Source organism: Melospiza melodia, chromosome 15 (genome assembly GCF_035770615.1).
Source record: "Melospiza melodia melodia isolate bMelMel2 chromosome 15, bMelMel2.pri, whole genome shotgun sequence".
In the NCBI taxonomy this organism is placed as follows: Eukaryota; Metazoa; Chordata; class Aves; order Passeriformes; family Passerellidae; genus Melospiza; species Melospiza melodia.
In genome coordinates, this window is record NC_086208.1 from 7,827,078 (window position 1) to 7,848,856 (window position 21,779).

Sequence of the window (21,779 nt, forward strand, 5' to 3'; positions counted from 1 at the left end):
ATGACTAGAATTGCTTGTCCTGACAAGCAATTTTCTGAGGAAAAATCTCAAACTTTTTTTTTTATTTTGGCGTATGTTCGCACATCTTCACTCAGCCTGACTAGCTCAGGACAGGAGGTGATGTTTGTGCTGAGCCTGTTGCTCGTGAACACCGAGCTGGGCTTTTCCTCTCAGTAGTCCTGGACAGATGTGGACCTGCTTTTTTTCCCTGTTCTGCATTAATGAGGAGCTAAGTGTGATCTAACACTGCCTGGAGAAACCAGCTGGCATGGAGAGCTGGAAACAATGCTCTAATTACCTGGAGAGGAAGTTTGGGAGGGGAAGGGGGTGAGGTGGAGGTGTGAGTGCTCTCATGTGTCTGGAGGTCAGGCAGGGGATTGGTGGGAAGAGAGAGTGCTGAGGAGAATCTGGTGGAGTGAGGGGACCTGGGCTTGGCTCCTTTGCAGGTTGCCACGGGTACAAGCTCAGAGTGGAAGAGGGATCTGGCAAAGACAGACACAGGAGTGTGTGCCCATCAGAGCAACTGATCTTTCAGGACATCGAATGTGGCCCCAGGAGGCCTGGACTTCCCTTGGGAGCCTCAGAAGGACAAAGAATAATCTCCCAGTGATGCCTTGTGATGCCTGAGGCATCACTGCTCTGGGGATCTTTAGAGTATTAGAAATGCATTTCTGCTCCAGCCAGAAGCTTCTGCAATATGTGACACACACAAGTCCACTTGTCCCAGCTTTCCATGGGAAATTTTTGATTGCATATTTCTTATGGCCTCAATATTTGATACCAGGTTCTGAGGTCTGGTCAGCCGGACCTGGAACAAGTTGGGGGAGCTGTCCATGACTGCCACACATGGAGTGCTGTGAAGGATCAGTGTTGTGTCTTGGATGTTTAAATTTAGTGAATATTTCAATCCCACATCCAAATGTTTGTCCATAGCCAACAGTAAAATTCGAATAATAATAGAGCATAATCTCAAGGTGTTGTGAAAGTGGATGCAGTAACATTTGTGAAGAACCATAGTGCAGAGCCCTGCAGGGAAGGCCAGAAGGAAGCTGGTAACTCTGATGAGGGCAGTGTTTAGCACAGTGTAATAAACAAGGAATGAGGCCACACACTGAACAGAGAGGAGAAAACAAAATATTGAATAGATGCTCAGTATGTGAGCACCATTCATTTGGTGCTGTGAATAGTGGGGAAGTGTGATTGTGCACTTGTATTGTTTCCTAAAGCACGTATATAAACAGAGCAAATCACTTACATAAACAGAGTATTTTCTTCAGTTTCTCGACTTCTGAGCATTTGGGAAATTTTCGTCATGTGTGTATACACACATGTAAGAGATATATTGAATGTGTGAGTGGGAAAATTGAGGGATTAGCTTAATTTATCTAATGATGTATGTAATTTTAAAAAAAGAAATAAATATGCTTGAAAGTATTGGAGCTTTATATGGGCAGGATGTAGTGAAAAAAGGTTTGTAACAGAGTGTCTTGTGACAACTTTTTAAACAAGTAAGTTTGTCAGAACTTTCTGATCCAACCAAAACATGGGCTGGTATCTGACAATGTATTCAGCAATAACTTTAACCTGATAATATTAGTCCTCAGGTAATATTTTTATATGTATACATATGTATGCTCCTCTATGCACTCTCTGGTGTTTGTCAGTACAAAATTTACTTTTTGTCTTTTGACTGAGATGAAATCAGGTATATTGCTGGTGCAGAGGAGAGGAGCTTTTATGAGGTGCCAGGCAGGACTGTGGGTTCCAATGCTGTGGAGGAGTTGGCCTCTGTGGGTTTCACCTCCTCTTTCATCTGCTCTGTCTCTTCTCTCAAATATTTACTCCCCCACATAGCCTAGACCACCACCCGCTTGCTAGGCTACAGGTCCTATGTTGAGCCATAGGGCAGTTTTTTGGAAATACAGCCCTGCAGTCATAACTAGAGTAAAGCTCTAATACTTATTTGGGTTTTTTTCCCTTATTTTGTTGCTTCTCCTGATACATTTATGTAAAGAATCTCCAAGGCAGCAGAATATTCCAGACCTCTTGCCTTTGATGTGACTTGTACATCTAGATCCTCTTTGGGTGCTGGGATCTTGTTTCTCTGAGGATGTTTTTTACAGGCCTGTTCAGAAGCTGGAGTTATGGGGAAGTTTAAAGCATTATTTTTATTTATTTTAATTGTTCCTTTCCTCACTCTTTAGTTGCTGCTGTGTTCACCATTGTCTTCTGTTTATCTAAATAATGGTTGCCTGGCCTTTCACAAACTTGTGATGGGGAAAGATGGTGACCACCTGAAACAATAATATCTGTGGCAGAATAGCCTGAGAACTTTAAATAACCAAAGGGGACCGTTTCCAAGGCAGCTAAATGACCTTTGGATCCCAGGAGTAGACTATTCATAGAGGCAAAGCCTTTGTCCTGCTTTGACCAGTGGTCAGTGAACTCTGGCAGGCCCCTCGGCTCACCATCTTGGCCCTAGCCTAGCAGCTGGTGATTGATTCATTTAACTGTCCAGATTCACATTCTTCTGTCAAGGACTTGTCAAGGAAGAAAAAGGTTCTATGGAGGGCTATTCATTTTACTAAAAGGAGGGGGATGCATTATATGATTGAGTGGATTACTTTTGGGTCAGAAGAGTTCCTGCATTGCTCTGTTTTAATTCGGCCTTCAATCTAAGAGAGATTTAGTTTATCAGTGCAGTGTGGAGCTCATGTAGAGGGACAGATAATTTCAATTCCATCAGTGCAATATGGTTGTTTTGTTTTGTTTGTTTGTTGTTGTTTCCCTCCATCCTTTTTGTGATTTGTCCACACCACTGCCTTTCTACCAAAAGAATCCATAGATTTTTGTGATTGGTTGATAGGACAGAGTTAAGAATATTAATTACTAATAATCTCACTCTTAGATTTAATGTATGTGTTATATGAGTATTAATGTTCCTAACTGTCCCTCATATATGGTTTTGAGCAATCCAGAAAAGTGTCAAGTAAGTAAAAGGTCAGTGTGTTACCTCTGTTTTGGATGAAGAGAAAAATGAGAACAAAATAAATTCAACAGGATCAAATTAATAAATTACTTTCCTCAAGACAACACAGATGACGGTAAAGCTGAGGGTAGAACCTTGTATTTTCTATCTAGTACCTGTTTTCACCTGAAATAATAATTTGTTGTAAAAACTCAGCATTTTCTAAATTTTCAGGAGAGCTGTTTCCCTCTGCTGGTTTAGAATGCCTTTTTTTTTGTAAAACTAGGAAGGTGTTTCCATGCATTATGAGACATGGATTGTGTTTTCAGTTCTACAACTAATGCATCCAAAAAACCAACTTTGAGTTGTGCTAGGGAGGTGTGTTTCAGCTTCAGTGTGTTGCCAGCTCCTCTTTCCATGTCCCCTCCAGCTGGGCTGTGTTTCCTTAGCATTAGGATTTCCTTGCTGCTCCTCTTTATGAAGTACTGAGCAAAGCACGTTGTTGCTTGGCTCCTTCCACTGGAAATAACAGGCATTAGAGAGCAGATCCTGCCAGTTAACCTCCTGCCTCCCTTTGAATGAGCACCATGAGCTGCAGCAGATGAAATACGACCTTCAAGTTTCTTTTCCCCACTCTCATAAGCTATGTATTGTTTTGATTTGGCTTATTGAACGTATTATGAGGGATTTCTGATTGGCTCCAGGCCAAGGTATTTTACTTCTGCTGATGGAAGTACAAGTGCATAATTTAGAAGAAAATATAGTGAAGCTTGATCTGTTGTTTCCTTTTCTCTCCCTCTTTTTTGGGGGAAAAGGAAGAATTTTGTACTTGTCGAGATAAATGAACAGCTTAACTACCTTAAAAGCACAGGAGAAGGTGGAAGTCTGAGATAATCTAACCTAATTTCTCTGTTATACACCTCTACATATGTGCCAGAAATCTGGGGTGAGTAAAACACCTGTTGAATAGGCAGCCTTTTTTCATGGAAGCCTAGTGCTATTCCTCTCCTGCCCACAGCTGCATTTCCCAGGGAGCAGCCCCTTGCGTGGGACTGCTTGTTCCAGACTGGAGTAGGATGTCCGAGATGGGGATACCAGCTTCTCTGGGCTCCTGATAACACTTAGTGCTGTCCTGGTGGCTTTGATTCACAGCCTTGGGTTGGAGACAAACAATGAGCTTTTAAAAATCATGGAAAGGAAAAATGGGTCATCACTGTGTATTGGAAAATATAAGTAATATAATAACTAGTTGTATCACCTACCTAGTAGAACATGGCTGTTTGGTTGTGCTATGACTGGGCAAACTGGAAATCCAAGAGTCCAACAATTGTGTGCCACCCAAGCAGTCAATAGCCATAGCAAGGTGACTTCCTCTAAAGACTTTGAAGGCAAAATAATTTTTTTCTGGAAGCTGCACTTCTGGTTTGTTCCATGTGAAAATTGCAAGAGTTGTAAACACTTCCCCCTCCCGTACCTCTAGAATTTTTCAGGTAAACATCTAATCTGAAGATTTAACTAGCTTCAATAAATAGGTAGTAATGACAGTGTCTTTTGTTGCCTTTTTTTTTTTTTGTGTGTGTGACCTTTGTTTCTGATTTTCTCCCTGCTGCTCTCAAAGTTTAAGATATTCAGATTTTAACTGTTAGTTACTACTCTCTGCTGAAAGACTGTTCCTGGGTGAGATCTCTGGGGTTTGTAATGCAGTAGTGGGCATTTGGTGGCAGGGAAATGAGCTGCAGGCATTTGGCCCTTGAGAGTGGAGGCATTTCTTCTTTCCTTTCCCCATGGGAATGAGGAATTGTTGACATTTGGAGAGGGGGCTGAAGGGCTTGAATTCCCAACACCCCTGCTCAGCATTTTGCATTGAAATGGTCTTTCATCCTGGGATGCTGATTCTGAAACACTGCAAGCAAAAAATGGAGAGTGCTCCTATCTCTCAGGAATAGCATTTCTGACAGTCTGGAGACTTAACAGCACCACCAGATCAACTTACACTCATTCATATGGGGATGGTGTCAGTTTGCCACTGTATGAAATGGAGCCCCTTCCTCTGCCTTCCCCAGATGTGAGCGAAGGCGCAGGGTGGGTGGTGCAGCCCAGGAATGTGTGGGGCCCCTCTCCTGGCCTGGGATGTGCTCTCTGGTGCTTCCTCTGATTGATGAGCTAGGCAGGCTGAGGTGAAGAGTGGCCTTTGCATTCTGCTTAGGGTCTAGTTTTATTTTAGCCAGGAATAGCATTTATTTATTTATAGAGATACAAAACAAATCAATAGAGGTCTTACCCTTCTGCTGGCGTCTGCAGTGAAATTCATTGGTCAGAATGGGGCAGATTTATGCTTCCAGTGCTGCAGACTTTTGGTGCAAAGTGCTGAAATTATCTTTTCTGTGTTGCACTGAGTGATTATTAAATTTTAGTTTGAGGAACTTTAGAATCATAGCAGTCAATCTTTAAATCTTTCATGTTCTATTCTGATTTGTGTGAGTTTATTTTGGTTTTGTTGGTTTTGCTTGATTTTGTGGAGTTTTTTTGGTTTTTCTTTTTGGATGTCAGATTAGGTTAGTTGTGAAGGGACATGTCTTTTGTTGCAAAATCCTGCTTGTGTTCTGATCCTTGTCTTCTTGTTGTAAAGTGCAAAACTGTGCTGGATGTTCCCCATGCAACAGTTGGGCTATTAAGCAGAACTAATTCTTCACAGAATGGCAGCAACTCCAAAGAAAGGCATCTGTGGGATTAAGCATAGATACTAGAAGGCAATCACTGGGCAAACTGCTGAAGGAAATCAGTCCTTGCAAGGGAGAAAGTGGTGTGTTCTTTCTCCTGAATGCATGCAGCCACACAAGTAGAACAGCTTTGAAGCTGGTTAATGTGGCTTACTGTGTGCCTTTTCTCTCCTATTTCCTATGCTTCTTGTCTGCAGAAGAGCAGAAGGGAATTCCTTGATAAGTGCATTAGCATTTATTGTGCCTTCTGGGGCCACACACTGTTGCCTGGATGATAGATAGACTGAGAAGGGAAAACCCCAGCTGGGATGCCTTCAGAAGTGAAAAGATCAAATCTCTCATGCTTGTTTACATGGTTTGGTAAGGAATGTCAGTCACACCATCAATAAACTGTTTAATATATAGAGCCACATTTTTCAAAGCCTCAAGCTTTTAATTCCTTTAAAACAGTGCTAGTGATAACTCCTGAGGTGATATGTTTGTCTGCTTTTGTTGGGAGGGGTGGTAGTGGTACATTTTTTGCTTCCTATTAAGTGATTCAGGTGTAGTAAGGCAATGTGTGTACTCATGTGAACACTTGCATGTAGCTGCAAGAGTGGTGGCATTTTTGCAATATTGGCAGCTGCTTCTAACAAGGTAAAATAGCAAGACCTGGGTGTGTTACCCTGCACTTTCTTCCCTCACAGGCTGAGAATTCTGATGCGTGCCCTTGCATTGCAATATTGAATTCTCATCTCAGTGTGGCTCTTAGATCAGCTGGTGGGCAGGAGAGCAAACTGTAAAATAAGGGATTCACTGGCTGGTACTGTGTCAGTGAGGAGCCTCCTGTTATTTCCTCTGGCACATTGCTGCTGCCCAGGATCCCATTTATTGGCACAATTATGTTAATATGACATGGATAACAAGCTCTGTGGCTGTTCTAGTGGTTTGAAGACGTGAGGAGTGAACAATACATTCTAATAGTCACCTTGTCAAATTGTGCCTTTCTGTTCCAACATGTGTGTTTCTGCATTGCAGAGACCTTTTTGATGAGTGATTATCCACTTCTGAGGAGCCAGTTTTCTTCAACTGTTTTGAGATTTTTTTTCCATAACATACAGAGTGGACAGGCTAATTATGAACTCTTTCTGTTGCTAAGGTTAACACTTTCCAAAATTTAGTGCTGCCTGTTTAGCAAGAGAAAAGAGTATCTTTCTTAAAGTACAATATATCCTGAATAGAAATTACTGTGTTTATCCTTGAAAAAATTGATCAGTATCAGAGAGATTCCTGATGTATTGTGATGCTGTTGAGGTATTTGTTCTTAACTTTTCAATTTGTTCTTAACTTTTCACATTCCTGTGAACTGTCTTCAAAATGCATCCTTGAGACCTCTTGAGTTTCTGCGCTGGAGTTGATCAGAAACTTGCTCACGAAACTTCTGTTCTGTGTGTGGATATCATGAAACCAGGATAGTGGAGAAGACAATATATTTTCCTACTTTCTGAGGATACTGTAAGGATGAAGGAATAAGGATATAGTGGAGCAAAGAAAGGATAAATGAGTACATTTCCCTAAAAACTGGCCCAGAATGGCCTAATCGACTTCCAGGATTTCAAGAACAGAAAATACTTCATATGAAACTTCAGACTGGTCCTAGCTTTGAGAAGCTGCTGGTGAAAACTGCCTGTGTGTGGCCATAAGCACTTTTATAGAATCTAGTCCCAGCCCAAATGATGGAGAGCTGAATGATCTTCAGTGGACAAATTCAGACTTGGTTATTCCTGTACAGGGATTTTTAAAATGATCATTTGTCAGCCACTGAATTAGGAGCTTTAAAGAAAGGAGCAGGGGGACCTGAAAGTGTTAGAGGAAACAAATGAGATTGCAGCTGACATCTCCAAGGGAACTTTTGTTCGAGGGTGCTCAGGCTGTTGACCTCTTTGCTTCTCCATTTCATTGCCTTTAGATTATAGCATTCTTCAGTACCAGAAGAGTAGTGGGTAGTTTGTGAATGGGCAGTTTTAAAATTTTTGGTTTTTTAACCAGAGACACTGGACATTGCTGTATAGAGACTTTAATGCACAAAGAAACAGTTTTGCTTTGTATTATATAAGTATGGGGCTAATGATTTCTTTTCTCCCTTGTCAGAGATTGGAGAGTAATTCCTGGTGATCTGCATCTCAGTTTGGAATTCATTGACTCTAAACACTGCACTTAGATATATCTGTGCAAGTTGGCAAGAATATGAGAGAGGAATGGAAAAATGAGAACATACCTTTGTTTATTACCTTTTCCATTGCTTTCTTTGTTGCATTTCTCTCTCATTGTTTAGTTTAGTGTGGAAGTAAGTATGTGTTAGGCTTGGAGTGATAGTTTTTACAAGAAAGTGACCATAAGTTTTAGCAGAGCAGTTTCCCAATTTGTCTGGCACTATGTTGGAGGCAAAGTGCAATAAGCTGTGCAAAGGAGTTCAGGCTTCAGCTGAGCAGTCAGAGCCTTGGAGAAGATTTGTCCAGAGCTGAAGTAATGAATGGAGAAAAGCAGAAAGGGCAGATGGCCCAAATCCTCACTCATCACCTCATCCTGGGATCTTCTTGGTATTTATCAGTGAAAGCTTTCTTTAATTACCCCTATGTGCAGAGCATTTTCTGGTCCCTCCAAAACTCAGAATGTGATTTTGAAAGGGTTTTTCAGGCTAATGCCTCAGAAAAATTTGCTTCTTAGATACAAGAGTACTGTTCTGTGAACTGAAACGTGAGGAGCACATGGTGTGAAGGATCAGTTTTGTCTAAAGGGAATGTCAATTTTTGGAATGTCAGTTTTCAGAATGTCAGTTTTCATGGCCAAACCTGGCTCATATTCTGTGCTTGTGTCTTTCGTGCTGTAGAAATGAGGTTTCTAATCTTGTTAGCTTTTTGCAATATTTGGAAAAAAAATTTTAAAAAATTAAAATTATTATTTTTTAGGTTTGTATTTTCAGGAACCCAAGTTGTAGTGCTAAGCTAGCAGCTCATAAAAATGCAGTTCTGTAATTTCCCACTCTACAGTGTTTTCCAGAGCATCAGAATCATTGCTGTAGGATATCATTGTGTTCTGTAAAAGCTGTATTCTGATCCAACTTCTCTAAAATGTTAAAATGCCTGCTAGGAGATTCTAAATGGCAAATGGTTAAAGCAATTGTGGGATAGAGTGATTATTAGGTTTCCCATATCAATTATTGATAGTGTCAAATCAATGTGGCAGTTTCAGTCTCATTTAACCTCCCTGTTATTTAATTGTGAGGTAATAGTTTGAGTCTGGACTCCTTTTTCAATGCAATTCTGAACCATCATCCTTAAAATTGCTGCTACATTGTTCCTACTAAAGGGAAGGATTTTCTTCCTCAGATTTGGTATCGGTAATCAATCTGTTTCTTGATTTGGTCTCTCTCCTATTTTTCTTTCTTCCTTCAAATATTTCTCTTCTGTTACATAATATCTGATTTGGGTGTCATTTCCCCCACACTTTTATGTGTAACCTCTAGATTTCACAGGAAAGTTATTTTCTTTTTCGTATTGAGAAATTACATGTCACAATTGTGGCAAACCAATGTGTTTCTGTCACGTTGCCTTAGGTCTGTCTGTCCTGCCTTCTTTCTAAGAGTGGGTTTGTAGTAATCAGCTTCAAAGAACAAAGGAAAGGCAGGAATTAAAACTAAAATAGGAAGCTGGGAAACAAACCAGCAAGGTAAAATGAATGCCCTTTAGCAGGATGTGTGCAGTTTGTGTGCATACTGATTTGAAGTCATGTCTAACCGTTTAGTGTTAGTACCTCATTAAAACCCAGGGATTAATAGCAGCAATCTCCTTGTTGCACATTAAAAGGATTTAGTTTAATTTGGGATTAGAGGGTACAAGGTGCCATTCTAGCAAAGCTTTTCCCAAGGTATCAGTGAGATGAAGTGAGATAGCTTAAAGACTCTGGTTTTTCTAACTATTGCAGTTATGCTGCACACACACACGTATGGATTTTAAAACTGTGGTGAACTGGTTCGCTAATCCTTTAAAATGTATGCTACCTTTGGAAGTGAAATTGTCTGGAAAAGCTTGTTTGAAGTGTAAGGAAAGGCAGTTGGAGTTGGAAAGGCACTGAAGGTGTAGTGGGGCCTGGGTTACTTCAAGGACATTAAAATCTGTGGGTCCTGGTGTTGGAGATTGCTCTGTAATCAAGACTTCCCTGCGCTTTAGAGAAGGATAAGGTGCAGGATTCTGCTGTCCTCTCCTGCAGCTACACAGGGCTTGGAACAGGATGGGTCATTATTCTCCTCCTCTTTTCCCTCCTACAGATGTTTCTCAGCATGCAAGTGAGAGAAAACCATCCTGAGAGCCTTAAGTTATAGCTGAGAAGAGGCCTGTGAACACTGTGGTCCCCTCCCTGGTTTTAGATTTTTGGGAGAAGGAGAAAACAGTTGTGTAGTTGTTTTATTACTATCAGTTGCTTTTTGTTAAGCTAGCACAACTCATTAACATACCAATGTGTGATAGCATTTACTGCCAGGGATTATTAATGCAGAGAAAGAAAAGTACAGTTTGAAAATTCTCGTGTAATAAGTTAAGTGCCTGATATAGCATTCTTCAGAAATTTCATGGAGTTCTTAACATGTGGGCAGTGATGTCAGCAGCCTGTATGATTTATCTAATTATTTATTTTTTTAATGCCACCTCTGATTATTTTTTTTTAAAGCAACTAATTTTGTTCTAATTAAGTTTAAGTATTAGGCTTTCAGCATGATTTGGTTATTAATAAAACTAAGTGTATTAAACCAAAGTTTTAGCCAATAGTAGCACAAAACCATGCAATTTCAGAATATCTCTCTGCAATGCAAGTTTGTAGAAAAAGTATGTTTTAGTTAAGCTTATTTTTCCAACCATCCTGGCAGAAATCAAAAATAACAGCTTTAGTGAAAAAGCCACACTTTGCATTTTATCAGAAGAGTTAAATCTCTGGTAATTTATAAGAATGCCATTACCAGTATGTTGTTTGAATTACAGTGTTTTATAACAGTCAGAATGAACTGACACTTTCCCTTTGTGCCTGAAAGGGCCAAATGTGTTCTGGATGGTATCACTTCCCCTTACAGATGGAGCTCAGTTCCATCTCAGCTCAGTTGTTTGCCTTAAACAATGGCCATTAGAGGAGGGAGATGTGCAGACAATGAGTGAGATAAAGTCTTTGCAGATGCAGTTGCCTCCCTTGTTTGCCCGTTCCATGCCAATACATTTCCATTCAGCAGCCTCACCTGAACTTCCCATGCTGGAGCTAAAACCTCTTCTTGCTTTTTCTGGTCTTGCAAATATACAAAGAAGTATTAGGGAAAACAGGGAGCAATGACTCTCATTAATCAGTAAGACTTATCATTTCTCTCCTGAGATGCCTTTCCCAGACCTAATCAGATCCCAGATCTTTTAATCTTTCCTTACAGGCAGGTTCTTTTTCTCCTGAAATCTCTTATTTTTATGCCTCACATTTTAAAAATAGTAATTCTAGGTCAAAGAACACTTGATTAAAGTTTCAGAGGGTGAGTGTAAGAAATCACTCTGCTTGTGGTAGCACATGCAGGATGCCCTTTCACAGTAATCTCTTTTCACTTACACTTATGAAAATCTTTAACCATATTGCTGTGTTTGTGTGACATTGACCTCTGAACTGTATGTAATACGTAGAACTGACTACAAAAAAACTTTATTTTTGCTAGCATTTCTTGGGAAACTCAGGGAAGATTCACCCATTGTATCACTTGATGACAGCCCCAGCTCTGTGTACTCCACATGCTTGTTCAGAAATGAGGAGGAGGGCTGTGTGTCTGCAGTCTTGCCAAGTGTCTGCATCTGTCAGTATATACTCAAATTAAGTTTATTCCAAATCTAGATCCAGACCAAAGTGTGCCATTTGAGCAGCAAATAATTGGAAATGTGTGTCTATATAGCCAAGAGGCATGGCAGAATGCCTTTCATAATCTCTTCTAAGCCTCATTCCTAGAGAATCAATCATTTCTAAATCCAGAGAAACTGCAAAACTTCAAGAAAATATGTGCAAATTGGCTTTGGTGTTACATTATAATACACATGTGTATTTGTTGGATTTTTCAACAGTATCAGAGAGAGTACATCACAAAATCTGGATCAAGAAGACAAGGTTTATCATGTGTTTCCCTGAAATCTATTTCTTTGGGAAAAGCCATAGCTTCTTTTTAACATACAAGTTTATTTTTCTCAAATGAAATCTCTTCACCAGAGAGTTAAAAAAAATGGGAAGATTCTTGGTTTCACTTTAAGGGTTAGGGCTACTGTGAAATTCTCAATAGCATTAACAGATGCCTTGTATAAATGGCATTATGCACTTTTGTCCTTTCCACCTGAGCAGTTCATCTCTGTGAGTGGCCATTATCTCTTGAGAAACACTAAAGCCTCACCATCAGGTACAGTTTCTCAATATTTAGTGCATTCTGGTTACTTGAAAACTGTGCTACTGTTTCAGTTCTGGGTTTATCTTTCATTCTTTCAGGTTTTTTATTTCACAGTTGCAGTCCAGTCTTGGGCTAGAGTCAGCTGTGGTGAAACAGTAATCAACATGTTGGTTGTTGGAATTTCTTTTGTGTCTTAGGAAAGCTCATTCAGAAAAAGAGTTCATAATGGCATGAAGTGTGCAAGCAGAAAGTGCAGTGTGTAAGGGAGCAGGTCACTGGATTGGTGTTGCAGCAAGCTTCAGGACTTCATTTCAGGAGGGAATGAAGTGGATGTGTGTTATGCTTCTTTTTTTGCTGGTTTGCTTGGTCTTTTTCTTTCCATAATTAAAGTCAGTGAAGGTCTGCTGCTGCATACAAACAAACAAACAAAAGGTGTGAGGCATGAGTTCCTTAAGTTTGACTTCTTCATACCTTAATGGTTAAATCTGTAAACCTGCCTAGGTACATAAGAGTTTTTACATGATGCAGGATAGTCCATCCTGCATCCATCCAGGATCCTCAATCCATGTGCATCAGGAGCAGTTCTCCAATACTTCATCACCGCGTCACAGAGAGCATCATTTGGGTTTGAACCCAATGGTAAATGAAGGAACTCATACCTGAACTGAAGTCTGATTTCTCTCTGCATAGATAACATTGGGGACATAAATCACACAGTTCTGCCCAGTAAAGGTCTTCATTCTCAGAAGTCACTGTGCAAATACATGCACCTATCACATAAATTTCAGGAATTTATACAAGTCAATACAGTTTTTAGTTATTGTCTTCTGCTTCTGTTTGATATCTTGCAAGTTAATAAGGGTGAGAGCATCAGCTTCCCAGAGCAGCATTAATCATTTTCTTTTGGCTATAAATCTGGGAACAAAATGATTAAATAGACTGGAGAAGTGGGGGAAAACTCAAATAAAAAGGCACTTACATTTATTGCATTGCAGGGTTGTTTTTGGGAGCAGGGTATGTCTCTTGAGACTTTGTTTCTTATCCATTTTATAGAGCTCTGGCCTCTTAACAGTGCTGTTTTAATGACTTGTTCTTGGGTTCTGAGCTGGAATCAGTGTTTGCCAGGAAAACAAGCCTGTTACAAAGAGGTCAGATTTCACGAGACAGCAATAGACTTGTAAAAACAGATTTTACTGGAACAAATAAAGTCAGAATCGAGAAGAAACCCGAGATGTACGTAAAGAAAGATACAGAGGGAGCAAGTATTGAGCTAAACTGATAAACAATGTATGAACTTAGATAAGAGGTAAGCGAGAATTTTGTTTCTAAAATCTCAATTTAGTAGCATTAATAAGGTTTTTTTAAAGATTTTGAGCAGTTCTTCACAGTTGTGACTTTTGCTGTCTTTAAAGATGAATTTTCAGGGGAAAGACATTGTTCCTGCTCAGGTGGAAAAATGTTCTTTGCATATCAGCTTCAATTAGCAACTTTCACTGGACTTTATCTGTACAGTGTAGAACCTGCTCTTTCCTGCTCTTGTGATGGCATTTTGTGGTCTGTGAAACACTAATTGCCCTCAGTTTGCTTTGTAATTCTGCAGGGTGTCACTTCTGTCTTTAATCTATAGCTGTAATGTACTGAGTGCATGGAAGTAAATAATTATTTTTATATACATAAATGAAATTGTGTATATACACAAATGAAACACATATTGTCTTTCATTTGTCTCACTGTATCTCTTTAAGTAATTGTACCAATATAAGAAAATTCTAGGTAATTTATAGTTCCAATGGAGATGAAACTTTTAAAGCTGTGAAAGAGCTTTGCTTCAGTAAGCCTCTATGATTACCTTTCTGCTTTGTTGCAGTGATCCTTTTTAATGCCACTGGCTGTGGTGCAGCTGTGCTACAGAATGGTTTTGAAACTCACATTGCATTGGTTTGGATTATTCCTATCATTTATGCTTTTATTACATTCCTAGAGAGTCTGTTTTGAAATATGAGCAGACTTGGCTAATTTGCTGCATCATAGTTTCAGTAAATAAATGAAGAACGCAAAGCATTTTATTTTCTGTTAAGAAAGAAAATCTGTTGAGAATGGCACTAGGGAAATGTTATTCTGAATCCAGATGAACACGCATTTGTGTAGGGAGAAATTAGAACCAAGAAGACGAGAAGAAAGTAACACAAGCTTGGATTTCTTTTCCATTAATAACCAAGTAAAATAGAGAAATTATTTAAACACAAAACTTGAATATTAAGACCTTGAATATTAATATCTATTGCAACCATATTTCTGTATCATTTATACAGGAGTAGAAATTTAATTGGAACCTGATTTTTTAAAAAACAGAAGAAGTGCCATTAGGTTTACAGAGATTGTTCCCTCTGCAGTTATAGGGGGTGGAAATGTGTGACATTATTTGTGTTGACTTAGCCAAAAGGAGTTGCTTCTGAAGAATTGTTCTGTTAGTTGTTCTGTAAATAGCAGTAAATAAGCAATTAATTAGCAGGTTTTGTATTACTTTCCCGTGTTTTTGAGCAAGAAAATCCAACAACTGATCAATTTCTTAGCTATTAGCTGCTGAGTATCTATTGATCTTCCACTTCAGTTGGCTCAATATTGTGAACTTCTCAAGTTGTAGATGCTCAAAATAACATTGGTGCTCTGTGCATCAGACATTAGCTTGTGACTGCTCAGACTGTTGGGATAAAAGTGTTCTCACCTGCTTAAACTTATTTTGTGATTTTTTTTTTATTTTGATTTCTTTTTCTTACCACACATGAACTTGTACAACTTTGCAAATGCTTTGTTCTATTAAAGTGAGTCAGGAAGCAAAAGTTGTTTTGGAAATTTGCTATTGCAGTCAAATTTTTTAAGGCTGTCCCAAATTAATTGTATTGACTTGAACTTTGTTAGTCCAATAATTTATATGGTTTCCAGCTGCATGCCAGTCAATTTGTATGCTTAATTCTATTTGAGCGTGTCATATTTATTTTCATTGAAACATTTTTTTTCTGAATTAGGTTAAAGCAAAGTTATTTTAAGTAAAACTTCAACCAGTGAAAACAGGCTATTGACCTAAGTTGACAAGGCAGTTAGATCCATCTTTCTTTGCATACAGAAATAAAAGGGCTATGTGAAGTATTTCTGGGTATTTTTAGAAGTTGATCTATGAACTAGAATTTGATTTAACCAGGATTTTTTTCTCACTTCAGTCGCTTAAAATTGATGTTCTCTTGTTTTTAGCCATTTCTGCATTTGAGATCCAGCCACTTTCAACTGAAGTCCAAGAAGGTGGTGTAGCTCGATTTGCCTGTAAAATAACAGCAAACCCTCCTGCCACTGTGACATGGGAAGTGAATAGAACAACCTTACCCTTAGTCATGGACAGGTATGTAGAGTTATACATTTTAGAATGTATTTTATTGTTTGCTATCGTTTTGGTCCTGCTGCAAGAAGAAAATCTGGATACTTCCATTGCCAATACATTAAAAAGGTTCCATGTCAACTATTGAAATAGCTGGTCATAGATATGTTGCTAATGAATTTTAAATAGGTGTTATGAGTGCAGGCCAGAGTCACCCTCTGTTCTCTGCACAGCAATCACTGGTCTTTGAGTTCTTATTGGTGAATTTTGTATGAAGTCATCCTCAGGAGCAGGCATTGCAGTGGGGAATGGAATGGGTGAGCTTTGGCTCTGGGGGTTGCTTGAACTAGTGGGATTGCTTTCACTGAAGAATTGATGCTGAACTTGTTTTCTTTAGACGGACAATAAAGAATTATATATACAGAAAATTGAGATAAAACACATGAAACCAGGGAAATTCTATGTAAGGGGGTCTTCTCATGAACTGATGAACTTGAAGAATGTAGTTTGCTCTCTGCTAGATTCTTTTTCATGTCCAGTTTGTGTTCATTGAACTGACTCCTGTGCTTTTTGACTTGTAACTCCATTTGAAGGTGTCTAAGATACCCTTCATGTAAAAGAAGAAAAAAAGAGAAACTAAAAACTGAAACCCTAGGTGGGTTTCTGGGAACTGTACACCAGTTATGCCCATATATCAGAAACTGCTGTAAAAAGTCAGCCAACCTGAACAGTATGGATGTAGTAGCAGGCTAAAGAAGGCTGGGATGGTTGATTCTGGGGGTGAGAAAGACCTGCTTGTTGAAAGTAAATTCCTCTGCTCTCATTGTGGTGCTGAGGGGAATTTTGCCTGTAGTTCAGAAAGGCAGGAAGGTGAGTCATGTATTGGGAATGTTTTTGAGTCTCCAGCCTGCTGTTCCCGGGTCAGTGTAGCAATGACTGTTTGTAAATCAAGGAGTTAATTCCCCGACCCTGTTCACTGGCTGAATGTTTATCTACATTTTTTATTTTTGGTTTCTGTGGCAGGATAACTGCTCTGCCCACAGGAGTTCTTCAGATCTATGGTGTTGAGCAGAAGGATGCTGGGAATTACCGATGTGTTGCCACAACTGCAGCCAATAGACGTAAGAGTACCGAGGCAGTGCTGAGTGTTATTCCAGGTATTTATTTACCACGTGAGATTTCCTTTCAGTGGCACTATCTTCCTTTTCTTACAGTATAGCAAAAGCACTTAAAAGCCTTAAAAAGCTGTAGTTGAACCACTTGTCCAAATAATTTTGCTTGCTTTTATCTTGTGCTAAAATATTGTTCAGTGTAAGTTTCCCCAATCAACATCCCAAAAAAACCCCTGTTTTATTTAATATTTGAGTTTTTGTTCAACTGTGCTCACTTTTTATCTTTTTTTTTTAATCTCTCCAAAGCCTCAGACTTGAAGCCTTTTCACAAGCCATCTATAATAGCTGGTCCTCAAAACATTACAGCATCTCTTCATCAAACTGTCATACTGGAGTGTGTAGCCACAGGGAATCCAAAGCCAATCATCTCCTGGAGCCGGTTAGGTAGGTCTTAAAATTACAGCATGCCACCTTCAGTCTGTGGAGAGGAAGTAAAACTGGAAAGAAAGGATTTGTGCAATTAGGTTTCTGTTCTGAGGCTTTGTGCAGTAGGTAACCATTAGCAGGTTAAGGTAGGATGAGTGAAGCACTTTCAGTTCTGTGCTTCAGTGCTGCTGTCAAAAAGCCCCAAGGTTTTCTGAAGGGCACAGGGACAGGCAGGGTGGTGACTGGAGTAGAACTGGGGGTGGGGGCAGGTTGGGATGGCTGCGTCCATGAAACAGACCTGTTAAGTGTTCCTTTCACTCTTCTTCTTAGAAGCCTTGTGAGAATGTGGTTTGGTGCTAATGGGCCATTTGGACTATGAATAGATAAACCCAGGAGAGTCAGCTTGGAAGGGGAGAAGAGGGAATGCAGCAAGAATAATAACATTGAGCAGTGCATCACATTTTTTTCATGAAAACTGCTTTCTGTTTTCATTCCAACATGTACCTAAATGTGGAAGTCAGGACTGTATGTGTAGAAGCAAACCATGAAAATTTTCCCTTCATTTTTATTTCTCAAAGTGTAAGAAATAAATGTATCTTTCCTGGTTAATTCAGTGGCTTTTACAGACAAACAAGTAGGAAAAAAGTTCACATTATAATCATAGAACATTTGGTGTGAAAATAGGAGAAAGTGCATGGTGCTCAAATGTGTTAGTTTTATCTGCAGCGTAATTCAGGAGATGGTTGATCACTGTTTGTAAAGATGATGTGGTAGTTGGTAGGGATGAACTGAATCATAGTGCTAGGCAGATGGGAGGCTAACTTCAACTGAGGTGAATTCCAGACATAAACCACATAAGAAGTGGTGAGGCCCAGCCATCTGAATGGTCAGGTAGCTAGTGAAGAGCAAAGTAAATGCAAAATGGAAACCTCTGAAAGTTCAGTTGTGATTTCCTTTGCATTTTTTGACTTTTATATACTCTAATCTAAACCATCACTGCATAGACAGCCCAATTTAGTTCAGTTATTTAGATGAACAGCCTTGTAACCCCCTTGATCTGCTCTCTCCCATAGACCACAAGTCCATTGATGTGTTCCACACGCGGGTCCTGGGCAACGGGAACCTGCAGATCTCGGACGTGCGGGTGCAGCACTCTGGGGTCTACGTCTGCCGCGCCACCATCCCCGGCACGCGCAACTTCACCGTGGCCATGGCCACCCTCACCGTGCTGGGTGAGCCCCTTCCCTTGCAGTGTGAACACCCTGTGGCTGTCCTCCTGAGCCCTGCTGGGTGCTGGGCTCATGGTTTATCTCAAACATCGTGTGCCAGGGACTGCAGGGAGGCTGCAGAGATTGAGCGGATCACACAACTGTGGCTGCGTTCTTCTGGTTGTTGACTTAGATGGGAAGTGTCAGATACTCCAGATTTGAGTTGTGAACTGGCACTTGGAGATAGCCAGGTGCAATGTTTGCTCTGGGAAGACAGGCTTTCAACACAGAAAAAACCCCTGTAACCAAGCAGAAATATGTAACATGTGTTTATGAGAGAACAGTATGTCATATTCTGGAGTTTGATTTGTTTGTATCCATAAATGCATGAACAAAAATATTATCTGTGCAGATAGGGTATCTTTAAACAAATGTGCTTTGTTCACAAGGAATGTGCTTTCTGCTTGTGGATATATGTGTTTGAGTGGCTTGAGGAGAGAGGTTTTTATTTGGGAAACTAATTATTATTATTATTGTTGACTGTCTTTGCATTTGTAGAGGCTTGATTTTTTTAAACTATTTTTTCCTCTTGTGACTTATCTGTAGCTCCACCTTCATTTGTGGAATGGCCAGAAAGCTTAACAAGGCCTAGAGCTGGTACTGCTCGTTTTGCTTGTCAAGCAGAAGGAAATCCTGCCCCCAAAATTTCATGGTTGAAAAATGGAAGGAGAATACACTCCAATGGTAGAATAAAAATGTACAACAGGTAAGACTGCAATTGCTGTAGGTGAGCTGTGCTAGTGATATGCTACCAAAAGATGACATTGCAGTAGACAATCAAGATAGAACTCAGTCAACCTGCAATGGGGCATTAAATGTAGTGATGGATGCACATTAATCAACACCGAAAATCAGTAAGGCTTATTATACCAGGCAATATTATTATTATTGTTATTGTTGACATTATTATTATTGTTATTGTTATTATACCTGCCATGACAAGCTTAAGGGTCAGCTTTTTGCAGTGAAGTTTTGTTTTCACTGTGCCTGGCTTTGCAGGCACAAACAGAAACATGGCAGGTTTTGCAGAATGCTTCAAGGTGCTAAATTTCACTGCTGAGCATCCATTTGTAATAGAGGAATTTGTGGCATGTAAGTCAATTATACTAAACTTAGGAAACAGAGGCAAACATAACTGTTTCACTTATGTGTAGCTAAGTTTATCCAAGATGTGAGCTTCTTTTCCACCTCTTTTTCCTCCTTTTGGATGCAGTAAATTGGTGATTAACCAGATCATTCCTGAAGATGATGCCATTTACCAGTGCATGGCTGAGAACAGCCAGGGCTCCATTCTGTCCAGGGCCAGGCTGACAGTGGTGATGTCAGAGGACAGGCCCAGTGCTCCTTACAACGTCCACGCTGAAACCATGTCCAGCTCAGCAATCCTGCTGGCCTGGGAGAGGCCACTCTACAACTCAGACAAAGTGATTGCATACTCTGTGCATTATATGAAAGCTGAAGGTAAGCAGTTTGATTTCAATGCCATCTCATGATTTGAATGTGACAAGAGCTTGAATGTCCTTGCAAAGACTGTCAGATGTGAATGGCTCATATTCAGGGCTGCATCAGAGCATTCCAGGGTATCAATGCATACTGCAGTCAACAGGGGGAAAAGTGCTTTTCCCACATAATCTCATTTTGGGACTGTGTTCTTCTGACTTACCTGTGTCTGATGGCTCCAGTGAGCAGATTCTGAAGTTAGGACAGAACCTTGGAAGCTGGGCCCTCTGTAGTGCTCTCTGGATTTCCCTCTGTCCTCAGCAGGAATTTCTGCCTTTCCTCTCAGTGTGTGCCTGGCAGGAAAGAACAGAGCATACAGCAGAGTCCTGGAGGCTTACAGAGCTGAACTTCTCACCAAAGAATGCTCTTCTGTCTAGATCCCCAAATTCTTGTGACTTTACTGGCTTTCATATATTTTGGAGTGGAATAGTTGATATTTTGTCTTCACTACCTTCTCTTAAAAGGAATATCGGCCAAATGGTAAAATCTACTCTTCTCTCATCCCTTGGTCTCCTGCAATGAGAAAAGTCTGTTCAAATGCTGGATAGCCATGAGTGGCTTATCCCAGTGTCTGAAATGATATACAAGTTCCTGTATAGAATGGAATGGGTAGTTGGAATAAAAATGAGTAACTAGACAATTTAAAATCCCTTAGTATTATGTAATTGCTTTGAGTTTAGGTAATTTAAGGTGGTAGGAAACAGCCATTTTTCAAGAGCAGAAGGTGATGGCTTAATGACTTGAAAAATTGTTAGTGCATGGCTTCCAGTGAGGTGCATTGCAACCCTGTTTTCTTGGAGTGATTTCTGTTTCCACTGCTATTCAGTAAGTGGTTTATTCAAGGACAGGACTACAGATGCTCAGCCCTGTGTGGAATACCAGCCTGCCATCTGCTAAGCAGAGGACAGGAAGGACAGCTTAATTACTCTAATGCTGATGCAGGAATAGCCACATTTGCTTTTGCAAGTGGGATATTTCAGGACACAGGAGAATTTTGTCTGGAGGAAGGAAGGAAGGAAAGAGTTTTGAAAGATAATGAGAACAAGAGGGGTGGGAAATTACCCCCTACTCTTTCAGTCACTGAGGTATTGTGCTCACAATCCCCTCTTAGAGCTAATATGAATAAAGTCACACTGGATAATTTATCTGGGTAATTGTGGAGACCAGAGACCAGATAACTTCAAAGAAACTGGGAAAGTGTCCTTAGGGAAGTTTGTGCAGGAAATAATCTTGCAGAGTAGGGAAAGGAGGTATCTTCTGGAATAAGTTTTTTGCAAAATGATTTTGTAGCCCCTGCCTTATTTGCTTGCTTATCCAAAGGTTATATTTTGTGAAATGAGGTTATAGCTTGTCTTGGTGTAAAAAACAAAACAAACTTCAAATAAAAGCAAGCAGTCAAACAGAAACTTCTGAATTATTTGAACATACTTTCTCAAATACCCATTTTTTTCATCTTTCCTGACTGACTTGTGGTATTTATTTTATTTAATATAACGTTGTTGTGCATCCTTTCACATTAGTGAAAAAATCCACACAAGGAGAGTGGAGAAGGCTGTGTAAAGAGGAGTAATTACAGTGGTGGGATTCAAAATGTAGGTGATCTACATGTAATTTTGTAACATGATTTCACAGTATCAGAAATTTGCATCAGAACTTAATAGTTGCTTTTGTCTTATTTTATAGAAAAATGTTGAACTTGACAGGCTAGTGGACTGCAATTCTGTAAAAATAATAACTTTCTAAGTGATAGCGTGGTAGCCTATTAACCTTTCTGAGGATCTTGCTCTCATATCAGAGCCATTATTGAAAGTCCAGAAAATGCCTTTGTGAAAAATTATCACATCAACCATCTCTCTAATGTAAATTTAGAAACAACTGCATTCAAAGAAATGAAAATTAAATATTAAGGAAAATATTTTTATGAGATTCACACTGTACCAAGTTGGTTCTAACATAGACTGTTGACATTGTCAACATCTTATTTACTC

The 21,779-nt window shown here is 39.7% G+C and overlaps 1 protein-coding gene across 1 annotated transcript in view; it reads left to right on the plus strand.

Annotated features, from left to right (window-relative positions):
* Positions 1-21,779, plus strand: part of PRTG (protogenin) — a 73,840-nt gene that overhangs the window by 12,575 nt on the left and 39,486 nt on the right. The window contains 6 exon segments of the mRNA XM_063170139.1: positions 15,365-15,509; positions 16,509-16,642; positions 16,904-17,041; positions 18,097-18,255; positions 18,838-18,997; positions 19,505-19,752. Of these exon segments, the coding sequence (XP_063026209.1) occupies positions 15,365-15,509; positions 16,509-16,642; positions 16,904-17,041; positions 18,097-18,255; positions 18,838-18,997; positions 19,505-19,752 (984 nt within the window).